At 36.7% G+C, this 13,902-nt stretch overlaps 1 protein-coding gene across 1 annotated transcript in view; it reads right to left on the bottom strand.

Annotated features, from left to right (window-relative positions):
- The window catches only part of LOC127497465 (dynein axonemal heavy chain 11), a 79,830-nt gene that overhangs the window by 65,012 nt on the left and 916 nt on the right, over positions 1–13,902 (bottom strand). The window contains exons 2-24 of the mRNA XM_051865939.1: positions 12,748–12,885; positions 12,320–12,516; positions 11,474–11,663; positions 11,292–11,391; positions 10,987–11,198; positions 9,853–10,086; positions 9,546–9,713; positions 7,860–7,976; positions 7,606–7,743; positions 7,386–7,510; positions 7,104–7,299; positions 6,877–6,981; positions 6,390–6,785; positions 5,976–6,308; positions 5,038–5,292; positions 4,696–4,865; positions 4,341–4,563; positions 2,216–2,332; positions 1,598–1,684; positions 1,336–1,494; positions 1,175–1,258; positions 904–1,062; positions 35–157 (exon numbers count right to left, since the gene is read on the bottom strand). Coding sequence (XP_051721899.1) covers positions 35–157; positions 904–1,062; positions 1,175–1,258; positions 1,336–1,494; positions 1,598–1,684; positions 2,216–2,332; positions 4,341–4,563; positions 4,696–4,865; positions 5,038–5,292; positions 5,976–6,308; positions 6,390–6,785; positions 6,877–6,981; positions 7,104–7,299; positions 7,386–7,510; positions 7,606–7,743; positions 7,860–7,976; positions 9,546–9,713; positions 9,853–10,086; positions 10,987–11,198; positions 11,292–11,391; positions 11,474–11,663; positions 12,320–12,516; positions 12,748–12,885 — 4,026 coding nt within the window. The remainder of the gene's footprint in view (positions 1–34; positions 158–903; positions 1,063–1,174; positions 1,259–1,335; positions 1,495–1,597; positions 1,685–2,215; positions 2,333–4,340; positions 4,564–4,695; positions 4,866–5,037; positions 5,293–5,975; positions 6,309–6,389; positions 6,786–6,876; positions 6,982–7,103; positions 7,300–7,385; positions 7,511–7,605; positions 7,744–7,859; positions 7,977–9,545; positions 9,714–9,852; positions 10,087–10,986; positions 11,199–11,291; positions 11,392–11,473; positions 11,664–12,319; positions 12,517–12,747; positions 12,886–13,902) is intronic.

Genomic DNA, 13,902 nt, shown 5'->3' with positions numbered 1-13,902 from the left:
CTTGACAGTGAACAGATACTGTATAAGATGGAACCTTCTCAGTGGACATCTCTTTGACTGCTCTCCCAACTGTACAGTGCACCACATCTTCATATCTGTGCAGCTGCAAAGCCAGTAAATCCTCAAGAGTTGTGTCTTCAGTTAGGGTGAAAGCAACCTAAAAGAATAGTGTAAATGCTACTAGTATTGAACATGGGTAAAAAAATATATATATATATATATATATAATTGCTTATGTAATTTCCATTAAAAATATCTAAGTGCCCTTAAAACAATATACAAATACTTGAGAAGCAAAATGAGATTTTATAGTAGGTGTTGTTCACAGAGAATTTTGAGACGCTTAAGCTAATAATAATAATAATAAAAAAATTGCCAATGGCATGCGAAAAATAAGTTTGTTTTCCCTAATAAATTATGTAATGAAATTAAGAATGAAAAATAAGAATAAACTACATGTATCGTATTTTAAAGATATTTCAATATTACAGAAAACGAGACAAAAATACTTTATTTTTTACAGTATTTCAAACTTGTATGATTTTATTTCTACCAGGGAACACAAAATGAAAAGTTTTGCAGACTGTTAAAGCTGCTTTTTTCTATACAATAGAAGTGAGTATTGACCATCAACCTAAAAACGCTATTGTATGGCTTTCATAAGACTTGCAATATAGTAGAGCACGAGTAATTATGGTACTTTTATGGTGTTTTTAAGGTCTCTTTCATTGTATGGAAAAGATCGGTGTCAGTCAATGGAGGAAAGAAAATCATATGTTTGGAACAGTGGGATTAAAATCTCTTTTATTCATTTCAATTCAAATTTATTTAAGGGCTGTTTATGTTTTCCAATCTCTAAGATGAATAACATTTATATTGCACATCTACCACCCTCTTTCTTACCCCGGTAGTCCTGACCAGCAGAGCCCAGTGTCTGTCTCTCATGGCCGGGTTCAGAAGTTCTGTCACAGCCCTGAGAGCAGCCAACAGATCCCTGAGCACACGGTCCAGCTGCAAATACACGTCCCAAACACGGGCCTCTTTATCAAGAACCTGCATTTCCTGACCAGACATGACAGAAAATCAGTGTTAGATATTATAAATAAAAGCACAAAAACCTTCCAAAATGTGTTTGGATTGATGGTTTCTAGTACACTGATACTGGCGTTCTTACTTTTGTAAACCTCCTCAGCTCTGTCTCTATGTGTTCTACATTGATCTTTCTCCATTTTGTCCCTGTCCAGACAGCTATACTGCACTGTGAGGACACAGCATTACATTAAGTGGACAGTTCAAGCAAAACTGAAAGCTCAAATTTTTAAAAGGATGATCCACCTGAGCGCATATCCGCAGATCCCAGAGCTGTTTCAAAACACCAATGTCTGTCCGACAGATCCTGAGCTGCTTAGAATCAGGGCTGCTCACTTCAAACAGCCTACAGGACTCCTGGAGATCTGCATTCTCCTCCTCTAAAACCAGCATCTCCCTGTGAAACTAACAAACACACAGTAGAACACAAAACGTCAATGTATGTAAATGATTGAAAATAATACTGTGGTATGATGGTTTGTTTGAATTAGAAGTAATAAACATTTACTTTATCCAGGTAAGCATATGGTTTCTCTGTGTTGTACTGGAGAGGAGCTTCTGTTTTGAACCTCCCTCGAAATTGATTCAGCTTTTTCTATGAAGAGAGACATGAATCAGCAAAAACATAAGCCTATTTATCCTGAAGTTGCAATAAAAAGTTTCAGACTCCCAAACTTAAAAACATTTAAGTTTGCTTAAAGGGTTAGTTCACCCAAAAATGAAAATTCTGTCATTAATTACTCACCCTCGTGCCGTTTTATACCCGTAAGACCTTCATTGATCTTCGGAACACAAATTAAGATATTTTTGTTTAAATCCGATGGCTCCGTGAGGCCTACATAGGAAGCAATGACATTTCCTCTCTCAAGATCCATAAAGGTACTAAAAACATATTTAAATCAGTTCATGTGAGTACAGTGGTTCAATATTAATATTATAAAGCCACGAGAATATTTTTGGTGCGCCAAAAAATATATATAATTTTTTTATATTATAATACGGGTCTTACGGGTGTGGAACGGCATGAGTGTGAGTAATAAATGACAGAATTTTCATTTTTGGTTGAACTAACCCTTTAAAGTAAAAGTTTACACTTGTAATCAACACCAGCAAATGAGAACCTCACCTCAAAAGCCAGACACTTCCTGCGGATAACGGCCACCTCTGCAGTCTGAAGAGGAGCAACCTCATGTTTCACTGTCCAGGCCAACTTCTTCATGCTGTTCCACTTCTCCGGCAACTCCTGATACAGGAGTTAAAGTACATTATAGTTAAGTAAAAGCTTGTCATCCAGAACAGTTTACAGCTAGGGATGCAAGCATATTAAAATTCTGGAGAGTACAAATATAATCCGATAATTATTTTCATGTTTTGGCCAATATTAAAAACCTATACTGTTTTGCCAAAACAAACTAGTCAAAGTGAATTCAGGCATCGCACCATTGTAATGTACAGTATGAAAAATGGATAATCATTTTGAGATTTGCTAAAGATTATATACAGTACTATCTATTTATTTAACAGTGTTATTAAATTATTAAGTAAGATTAGCTTCAAGACAGCATCAGGTTATGACTAAGGTAATCTACATGTAAAAAAAGGGAACATGAGCATGCACAAATAATAAATAACCACTATTAATATCCAATGTCAATATTAGATAGACTGTATAAACTAAACTATAAATTCTCTAAATTACATTAAATTTAAAAACTGAATATAAAATACTATGCAACCGATAATATAAAATGTAATGAAAAAATAGTTAGAAAAATGATAAATAAAAACTTTTTACTAGTGGTCTCAGACTTTTGAAAAACGTCGGTAAGATATTCTAATGTTTTTTCTAATGTTTGTAAGTAATATTGTGAAATATTATTACAATTGAAAATAACTGGCTTCTATTTTAATATATTATAATAAATGTAATTTATTCCTGTGATGGAAAAATCTGAATTCTCATTCTTCAGTGTCACATGATACTTCAGAAATGGAAAGATCAAAAGAACAGAATTTATTTGAAATAAACAAATATACATTTATACTCTCTCTCTCTCTCTCTATATGTATATATACACACTATACTGCCAAAAGTTTTGGGATGCCTGCCTTTACGTGCACATTAACTTTAATGGCATCCCATTCTTAATCCGTAGGGTTTATTATGGAGTTGGCCCACCCTTTGCAGCTATAACATCTTTAACTCTTCTGGGAAGGCTTTCCACAAGGTTTAGGAGTGTGTTTATGGGAATTTTTGACCATTCTTCTAGAAGCGCATTTGTGAGGTCAGGCAGTGATGTTGGCGAGAAGGCCTGGCTCGCAGTCTCTGCTCTAATTCATCCCAAAGGTGTTCTATCAGGTTGAGGTCAGGACTGTGCAGACCAGTCAAGTTCCTCCACACCAAACTCGCTCATCCATGTCTTTATGCACCTTGCTTTGTGCACTGGTGCGCAGTCATGTTGGAATGCAGTCAGGCAAGTACCGTTCTCCTGGCAACCACCAAACCCAGACTCTTCCATCGGATTGCCAGACAGAGAAGCGTGATTCGTCACTCCAGAGAAAACGTCTCCACTGCTCTAGAGTCCAGTGGCGGCGTGCTTTACACCACTGCATCCGACGCTTTGCATTGCACTTGGTAATGTAAGGCTTGGATGCAGCTGCTTGGCCATGGAAACCCATTCCATGAAGCTCTCTACGCACTGTTCTTGAGCTAATCTGAAGGCCACACAAAGTTTGGAGGTCTGTAGCTATTGACTCTGCAGAAAGTTGGCGACTTCAGCGCACTGTGCTCCTCAGCATGCGCTGACCCCACTCTGTGATTTTACGTGGCCTACCACTTCGTGGCTGAGTTGCTGTTGTTCCCAATTGCTTCCACTTTGTTATGATACCAATAATAGTTGACCGTGGAATATTTAGTAGTGAGGATATTTCACGAATGGACAGGTGCCAACCTATCACGGTACCATGCTTGAATTCACTGAGCTCCTGACAGCGACCCATTCTTTCACAAATGTTTGTAGAAGCAGTCTGCATGCCTAGGTGCCTGATTTTATACACCTGTGGCCATGGAAGTGATTGGAACACCTGAATTCAATGATTTGGAGGGGTGTCCCAATACTTTTGGCAATATAGTGTATGTATATATATATATATATATATATATATATATATATATATATATATATATATCTTTAATGTCACTTTTGATCAATTTAATGCATCCTTGCTGTGGGGCAGTCAAATACTCTCACCTCAAGCTGCACATGGACACGCTCAGGTAGGGTTTCTCCATACTGCTCCAGAAGAGTGACCACTTCACTAACAGGTTCAAATAGGTGGTCTGTACTAGACTGCCTGTTTTTGATAGCCAGCAGGAAACCCATCACCTGCACAAGAGCCTGGTAGTCTCCACTGCACACCGGCTCTTGAAACCTGGATTCTGCCTGGAGCATGAACTCCTCTAGTTCAGCAATACTGAAGAACATTAAGATTACAAACCAGCAGAAATCAATTACTTTTATTGATTGAGGAAAGCATTTGGAGTTTGAAAGAAAATTGGGGCATTAAAGTGATTTTTTTCTATGTAATTACGGAAAGGTCTCTCACCTGCCGGTAACATAAGACATCAGATGCTCCTTAAACATCCAGCTCCATTTTTTGATTATGTTTAAAAGACTCATCTTGAACGGACGGATATCCACTCTAAACCAACCATCAAATACCTGCCAGTCCTCCAAACGGCTGACCTCTGCATGCACTTCTTCATAATGATTTATCTGTTGTGAAAGGAGACATTTCACTAATAAAATGACAAACCCTTCACATTGCTCTTAAAACAGTTTATGGACAGACATCTATACACATTTAGACATTTTTGTGTACCAAATTAGTAACTCTGTTTCAAAAACTGATATTCATGGAGAAACATGAAAAGGAATATAGTTTCACCTGCTCTTTGAATTGCACTGTGGTGGGAGGATTTTCTGGAAATGCATTCTCTCCATATGCTTCCACCTCTTCAGCTGTCAGTGCATGACCATAGAGGAGGAACTGCCTGAGAAATTCAACCCTGTCATCAATCCACAGGGGACTGTAGCAGTTAAATGTGTCCTGGTATTGTAAGGCTTTCTTCATGACTTCATCAACTCTCTCCATCACTTCCTGCCGGAGATCTAAGAGGTCTATCATATCCTCGACGTCAGGCTAAATGATGCATAAAGTCAAAAATATTATTTGTATATGTAAAAAAAAAAAATACAAAAAAACAACACTATTGCAAGAAATTTTTCTGATATAGATTAGACAGCAATAAAGAAAAAATATATAAAAAATGGGGTCCAAGTGTCTGAAAATTCTTCTATTTTTCACTTTTCAAAATACATTTTAATCATTAAAATTATATTAATATTAATATATTTCATTATTATATATAACAAAGTTTTATTTAATAATTTTAATTTGATGTTAATAGTTTATTTATTTAATAATTTTAAACGTCAGAATTTCTAAAAATGTTGCATCTCTTTTGCTGTAATTGCAGAATGCACTCAACCTGACATAAAGTTTGTGCAAAACTTGATGATCAAGTTTTCCAAGCATGATTTGAACATTTTCCAATTTCATCTTCAGAAGAAGCAAGAAATCTGACTCCTCAGCAGATCACAGCAACAAATTTGCTCATTTGACTAGTGACCTAGAAAAATATTATATTTCTAATACTGTATATGGCAGATTCTCCATTTACCATTATAATTCCTTGTTTTAAATGTGTATAAATTCAAAAGCTTCCAATTTCAAATTTATTTCCAGGTTTCAATTTTATTTTAAGTCCCAGGTTTTTAAATTTTTGAAAACCATTGTAAATTCATGAATCTAACTTTGAGTACCTGGTAGTCTTCCAAGTTTAGGTGAGGTGCCACCCTCTTCACCTGAGCAGACATCTTGAACACATCACCTAGTAATTCTTCCACCAGTTCGTAAAGTCCATCACCACCATCTCGATCCAGAGATGGTTTAAACTTAATCTCAGATCCCATCAGTAGCATATGAGACTCAAACAGGGGGGCCTGCCTTACTGAGCCCTCCATATTCTCAATGAAATACTCCAGAGAATTTGAGATAGCACTGAAAAATCCCTCCACCATCATATCATCTACATACTCCAAATAGGCTTTCCATGCATCTGAAGAACTATCCGCTGCAAAAAGGAGCATGTTCTCCTGGGAAAGATACGAGAAATAAATGTTAGAGGAAAAAAAGGTCTTGCAAAAAATAATCTATAAAAATAGACACTCCCTCACCTGTAACAAATTTTGGATCATTTCTCCATCTTTCCTGAGGTTGTTGTAGCTTTTTGCCACTCTTGCTGCTCTATCTTCTAATTGTATTATCAAGTCTTTCTTATGGTCTTTTCTGCAGAACATCGGCTGTTTGCTCCATCCATTCATCAGAACGCCCATCGTCTCAATATTGTCTTTAGTTTTCTGAAGTCTCCTCTCCAGCTGATAGACTGTGTCCTGAAGTGTGCAGATGTAGTCCCAGCAGTTCTGGTTTTGCCATGTAAGCTCACTTTCTGTTTGATGAAGTTGCCGGTCAACAGTTTCCATCTCCTCTTTTAAAAGAGAAGCCTCTACTTCAAGAGTCGTCTGTTTCACCTTATTGTACCACTGCACCAGTAAATGTAGGCTCCCAAGGTTCTAATAGAGATCAGGTAAAATACTTTTAATGACCCCACAGAATGTAAAAAACAAATTTAACTAATAACAGACCATCTGAGAATTCACTAACCTTAAAGAACATCTTTCTATTTTCATACACCTTCGAAGCAGCAGAAGGGATGTTCATCTGATTAAGGAGTTTTAGGTGTTTCACATCCTTGAGCACCGCAATCAGCTAAGGTGAAGAAGTTCAATATTATGCAGATGAATACACTGAACAAATTGTCAAAATTAGATACTCTAACATTTGAAATTAATGGCTTATGCTATGATACATTTTAAATTTATGTTCTTCACCTCTTGATTGACGTTAACTGACAGTAGGTCAGTGATGGGATCTCTTTTGATTAGGGGCTGATCCAGGTTCATCTGGCAGATCTGGTTAATGTCGCCACACCAGCTCAAATAGACCTGCTTCTCGTACTCATCTAAATGAGAGGACATCTGCAGGTACTTATGATAGACTAGCTCCATCTCTTCTTCTTCCATTCTCCTGTAATATAAATGCCCCAACCTCTTCAGATTAATTTGTATCACTAAAAAAAGATAATGAACTCAATAGAATTTAAAAACACTTACATCTCCAGAACAAATCGAAAATTGTTCCAAGGGATTTGAATTCTGTCTCTAAGCATTTTTGCCCACTTCAGAGCCCCTGTCATAGCAGGCATGTTTTTGCTCAATTGCAGCTTATTCCTCTTTTTCTGGAATTACATGAAGAATTACACAATGTCCTTTTTGTACAAGAACAACAATTTGTAAAAAAAAAAAAAAAAAAAAAAAGAAGAAACTACTTTACCTGCTCAAGATGAGAATCAAACAGGTGTTTGCATCTGTCCAGCTCCTCGCCAAAAAGTTCAATCACTTTGAAGAAATTAGGAATAAAATTTTCCTTTATGATGTCTCTGTCCAAGAGAGGTTTGAGCACAGCGACCAGCTTCAAACATATACAGATTGAAAGGTGAGTTATATAGGTTAAGCTACAGTCAATTTGACTGTATTTTCTGCATTTTCTAATCATTTTACCTAAACCAGCTCATCTGAATTACTTACTTTGAAAACTGATTCCAATCCTGAACAATCTTGAAAGGCAAGGCACAAAATACTGGACAGTCGTCGATCAAAATCTGCAACGTTTTCTTGGAAACTTGAAAAGTCTTTTTCAAAATCCTGTATTAGATGTATTAGAATGTACATGAAATAATGATCTGTTAAACAATGCATACGATATTGAAATAATTTTTGCTAATGACATATTAAGATTTAAACATAACTATTAAGTGTTACCAAAAAAGTTACATGACACACAGAACAAAAATTATGATTTATGAGGACAATTAAGCTTTGGAGGGTTAAAAAAAGAAGGTTGGCTAAGTAGCAGGCATTACTCTGTATCCAGACATACCCTTTCTAAGAAAGCTCCATAAAAAACCTGACACCATGACACCAGTATACAGCAGATTTCACACAAGAACTATGGGTGTAACAGTACACAGAAGTCACGGTCATACAGATAAGAGTAAGACATCATTCGAAACTGGGTGCACTCACAGTAAAAAAAAACATTGTGCTTTTGTAAAATAAAGAAATCAAACACGATGCAGCTTTCTGCCTTCCGGGTTCCTTTCCGTGAAGTTAGTGGAGCGTGTCACAAAAATTAATCAAATCTCAGCATTTAGGCTACTAGCAAGCTCTTGCGTGCCATCTGAACTCGCCATTCTTGCTTTGGGTTGGTGCATAGATCATGGCTGTGTCCGAAATCGCCCCCTATACCCTAAAATAGGGCACTATTTGAGGGGACAGCCATTTGTAATGGTGTCCGAAACCTAGTGAACGATGTTGAGTGCACTCATTCAATCCCAAAATGCACTGCAATAACGAGTGTACAACCGATACACGCTCAACGGCTAGAGAATACCCATAATGTACTGTGAGAGTCGCGTGCTGAATGAATTCCCGCGTCTCGCCACAGCTGAATCAATCATCCATTCATTTTCCAAACCGCGCTGGTCCAGTATAATATCATACAGGTATAATTTCCTTTTTAATTGATCATTAAATCGTTTAATTAAGGTTTGTACATGCTAGTTTTCATGGCAGAGTTTAACATAAATATTCGTTACTACTGGAGCTGCCAGTTTTCTATATTTTAAATGATTATTGAACAGCAAGCGCAAACTATGCGAAATCGGCAGCCCTTCCGGTGCACTCAGTGTCCGAATTCACTCACTCGTTTCATTCACTCCTTCAAGTGGACTATATTAGTGGACTAATGTAGGGAATAGTGAATGAGGGTATAGCGGGCAATTTCGAACACAGCACATCTCTTCTTCTTCTTCTGCTATTTTTACTGTTGTGGGGGTTAACAAACAATGTTGCATTACCGCGCGCGCCCCCTTCTGGATTGGAATGTGAATAGACTGTGACTAACTATATTCATCGCCTGACAGTATCCACCAAACCGTGATGTCGGAAGTATGACCATTCAGGATGAATACATGTACCCTTACACCCCTAATAGCAACAGTGAGAGTTATATCTGCTATTGCATCAAACACTCACATATCATGTTATCTACACTGACAGATTCAGTGAGGCATTATCATCATACTACCAGACATCAAGCTGTTTAAGCTAACATGGCAAATGTGTGTTACTATATGACTTACTGGGAGTGTTGTTATCTTATAGCTGATTCTAATCTACCTGAAGCAAGGAATAAATTCCATAAAACCATACCTGAGAAGTCAAATCGAGTGGATTGTATTCTTGATCCCTTATGACTTTGCAGAGCTGGAGAAACTCTGTATGCAGCCGAGAGACCTGCTCAGTGTAAACTCTTCCTCTGAGACCTCCAAAAACCAGCTTTTCCAACCTTTTAAACTCCAGCATAGTGGAGAAAAGGGCCTGGAAAACATTTTTCAAAATGTTACCGTCCCAAGACAAATGGTAATGTAAAAAGAACATTATTACTCACATAAAACAAAATTGAATGGTGACTGAAAGTGAAAGTATATATTATCTCCTCAAAAGATGTACTGCTTACCTTCAACTGTAAAACACGAGCCAAGAAACCATCAAATCGAGTAAAAGCAAGAGCCGAAGGGAAATCCCAGCACTTTGGTGTAGAATAATGACTGGCCAAAGCAGCCACCTTCTGTCTGTATGTCTTGAATGTTTCCCTGACACACCTGAAAACTCCCACCACAGTCTGTAACTTCTCCAAAGCATCTTCAGTCTCTGCTCTTAGCAGCTCTTCCGCACTGAGATATGAAGTGGCCTAGTTCGAGGAAAGATCAACATTTTGGTTACCAGAACAACATTTTAATCTCTATTCTAACAATATCCATTGCCAAAAATATAAGGAACATTACATTCGCTGAGTGTAAGGAACTGACCAAGTAATACATGGTTGCTCTTCCAAATTGGTTGATTGATTGATTGATTGACACATAGGAATGTCCATGACAAAAAATGTATTTTGTTTTTTAAATCAAAACTTTTTATGCATTTTGGCCATTCATTTACACAACAACAGCGTTTTGGTGGCCTGAAAATGCAAACTTTTGAAAATGGGATTCAAAATACAAGTTTTTGCAAACAATACAGTTATTGTCTCTGTGCAAACTCCAAAAACATGCATTTGTGAAAACGGTGACATCATACGCATGCGTATTACATGTTGAGTCTATAGGCAAATAAGTGACAACACCAACTACTGGCCTGGCATGTATAATACAGTGTTTTTAGTAGTTTTTGCGGATCCGTGAGAACGGGGATCGTTTTGACAATGTTGTCAAATGTCCCAAGTTCTTACAACTTCAGTTTTTGTATTCATGTTGGTTTTGATACTATTTGCAAGAATATTTTTTAATTTAATGACTCTTTAGACATTATTACATATAACATATTTTACTTACACGATGAATACATGTGAGTGAACATATTTTAATAATTATTTTCAAATATATTTTTAACACATTTATATTTCTACAAGGTAAATTTTATTTTTTTTGTAAATATCATGTTTTTTCATAAATATAAATCAATTTTTAGGGAGTCGTGCCACATGACATTTCCCAACCGAAACTGGTCGCACCACATGACTTTTATTTGGAAGACAAACATTTTTTAATAATACACACTAAGCATATTCGAAGACTTGTCACATATGTCATACCTGCTGAATGAGCAGGTTGCAGAGCTCCTGCAGCAGAGCAACGATGCGTGCAGGTGAACGATAGAAAGAACAGTGAGTCCAGACCAGAAATATAAGATGAAAGACTGGTGGAATGAGTTTATGGAAGTATGAGAACTCATCCTCCTCCAATTGAGAAAGCAATGATCCAAGAGGCTGAAGGTGAAGATCTATAGCCCTGGCTTCCTGCAAAGCTGAGGGACAAATACACATAAATTATTAGTAGAACAAACAGTAGAAAATTTAACTGCATTAATCAGATGTGGTGGGAACATCACATGCCTTACCATCAAAAACAGCCTCTATCAAAGCTTTGAATGATGGGAAATAAGCGCTGTCTATGATTTCCAGAATCCTCATCATTTTCTGAACACAAGGTTTCTGTAGCTGGGATGTACAAAGACTTAGTACATTATCAAACACTCCTGCTTGCTTATGTAAAATGTAAATTGCTTGTTGCAGGACAAACCTGTTCATGAATATTCTGTATGTTTGTTTTCCTGGACCTCCAGAAGTCAAGTTCAGCTTTTGGTCCAGGGTTCAACCCCTTCACAATCAATTCAGCGGAGTCTGCTCTTAAGACTTTATGGATCATGTGCGTCCAGTTGATGACCATGGTCTCGATTGCATATATCATGGCTCTGTTACGACTGTCGTGCCTTATTTGCAAATGAGAAATTGATTTGTGTTTTAGACTAAATGAAGACAATTGATGCTTTTTAATCTTACTATTATGTGCTTGAAAATGAATAAATCAGATCACAAGACAATAACCCGAAAGAAAACAACATATTAGTTGATTCGAGGCCAAAACCAAGAATTAGTATCTACATACTATTGTTCAAAGTTTGGGGTTGATAAGTTTTTAAAAAGCATTTATGTTCACCAAAGCTCCATTTATTTTATCAAAAATACAATAATATCGTGAAATATTATTACAATTTAAAATGTTTTCTATTTTAATATATTTTAAAATGTAATTTATTTCTGATGGTAAAGTGTCACATGATCAGTCTAATATGCTGATTTTTTGCTCAAGAATTATTTATTATTCTCATCAATGTTGAAAATTTGTGCTGCTTAGTATTTTTTGTGAAAACCTTGATTTTTTAAAATGGATTCTTTGATAAGTACAACAAAAGAAAGCATTTATTTGAAATCTTTGTCTTTACTGTCATTTTTGATCAATTTAATGCATCCTTGCTAAACAAAAATATTGATTTTTTTCAAAAAAAAAAAAAAAATCTTACCAACCATAAGCTTTTGAACAGTACTGTAAATTGTATTGCAAAAAATAAATTAAAAATACTCATACAGTGTGAATGTTGCCTCTTGACATTGGTCTATCCATTCTCTGATGGCGGGAATGGGAAGAACGGTTTTGCCATAATATTGTCCTCTCACCACGGTGACCTTGCTTTGCAAATTCTCAATGTGTTGCGACACATCCTGTGATATTATCTTCGGCCACATTTGATGATTCTTCTTGTTCGACAGGAGTGGCAGACAGACCTTGATGCAAAATATTGACAAATTTTACAGGCATTTAACACTTGACTGGAAATTATTATACATTCAAATTGTATACTTCTTTTCACTTCTGTTAAAAAAGAAGAAAATAAAACATTCCACATTTGATGGTGGGCGTACCTACTAATATTCCATTTCATTGTGTATTTATTTACTTTTTTTTGACAGCAAATCAAACAGTTGTGTACCTGAGAGTCTACAAGTGTTCATTACCTTCTCCATGGTGTCTGACAGCTGTGGCAGAAAGGAGGGTGACAGTACCCCAAAGAGTAAAGAACTCCTATAGTTTTGTGGGAGGATGGGGGCATTTCCTTTTTTGAGAATGTAAACTTCCTTGTCTTTATGACAAGCCTGAAGTGTACATATAAAACAACGGGTTATTGTTGCTGTATAATAGCTATTAAAGGAACACACCTGTGATTTTGCATGCACTGATAGGCCTATATTAATATCAGACAGAAATGTAAACACACAAGGCCTTTTGGTCACTTACCTCTGTAGAAACAGCGAGAGCATTGGACGCTGTCACGCTGAAAAATAATAGTCTAATACGCGTTTCGAAAAACGTTGTAAAAAGTATTTTATTTTTTTCAACGTTGACAAATTTTTCCCACGTATCAGTTTTGAGTCTGAGCATCCGGCAAAGTGTCTCGCCTAAATACTTCACCCTGAGGTCTTCAGAAAAAGCTGTTTCTTCCTCTTCTGACATGTTTGTTGTCCTTGTGGAACAGACGCAAACAGTCCAAAACTTGACGCGTGTTTTCTATCTAAAGCATGAGGCAAGCGATCGGTGACACGTGTTTACATACTGCGTTTCATGCACGCTGAAGAGATTTAATTCAGAGACAGTGCAAAAAGAGGCGGTACAGCGTCCAGTTTCCTTGGTTACCGTCTAACATGCTGTACGCACCCCCATCCGGGCTACAATTCTGACCAAAAAGTTTGCAGCATCAGTGTTGGGCTCGTTCCTCAAAAAACATATTGCTGCCTCATCATTTGACCAAAATCCACACTGGATCGCAGTCAGAAGTTATTACAAACACTGAATGATTGTGACTTTTAAGTAAAAGTGTTGTATTAATCTCAATAATTGTCATGTGTAGCTTGAAGCTAATTGTAGCTTCAACTAACACAATGGTGTTCAGGCCATCTTTTCTCCTGACAAAATAAATGTAATGGCAATTTTTCCATCCATTGAATGTAAGCTTTTCCATATTCCAAGCTTGTCTGCTGCACTGGTGACTTCATGAGACGGGAAAATTATAAAAAATAAATCTAGGAATTATTGGATTGTTGGATTTCAAATCAGTAGGGGTTGAAGCATCAAAAGTAACTAAGTAACGAGCTGTTTAATAGATGGTAACTGTA

Source organism: Ctenopharyngodon idella, chromosome 16 (assembly GCF_019924925.1).
Source record: "Ctenopharyngodon idella isolate HZGC_01 chromosome 16, HZGC01, whole genome shotgun sequence".
Classification (NCBI taxonomy): Eukaryota; Metazoa; Chordata; class Actinopteri; order Cypriniformes; family Xenocyprididae; genus Ctenopharyngodon; species Ctenopharyngodon idella.
Note: the sequence above shows the minus strand (reverse complement) of the source record. Positions and strands in the feature narration are given on the sequence as shown.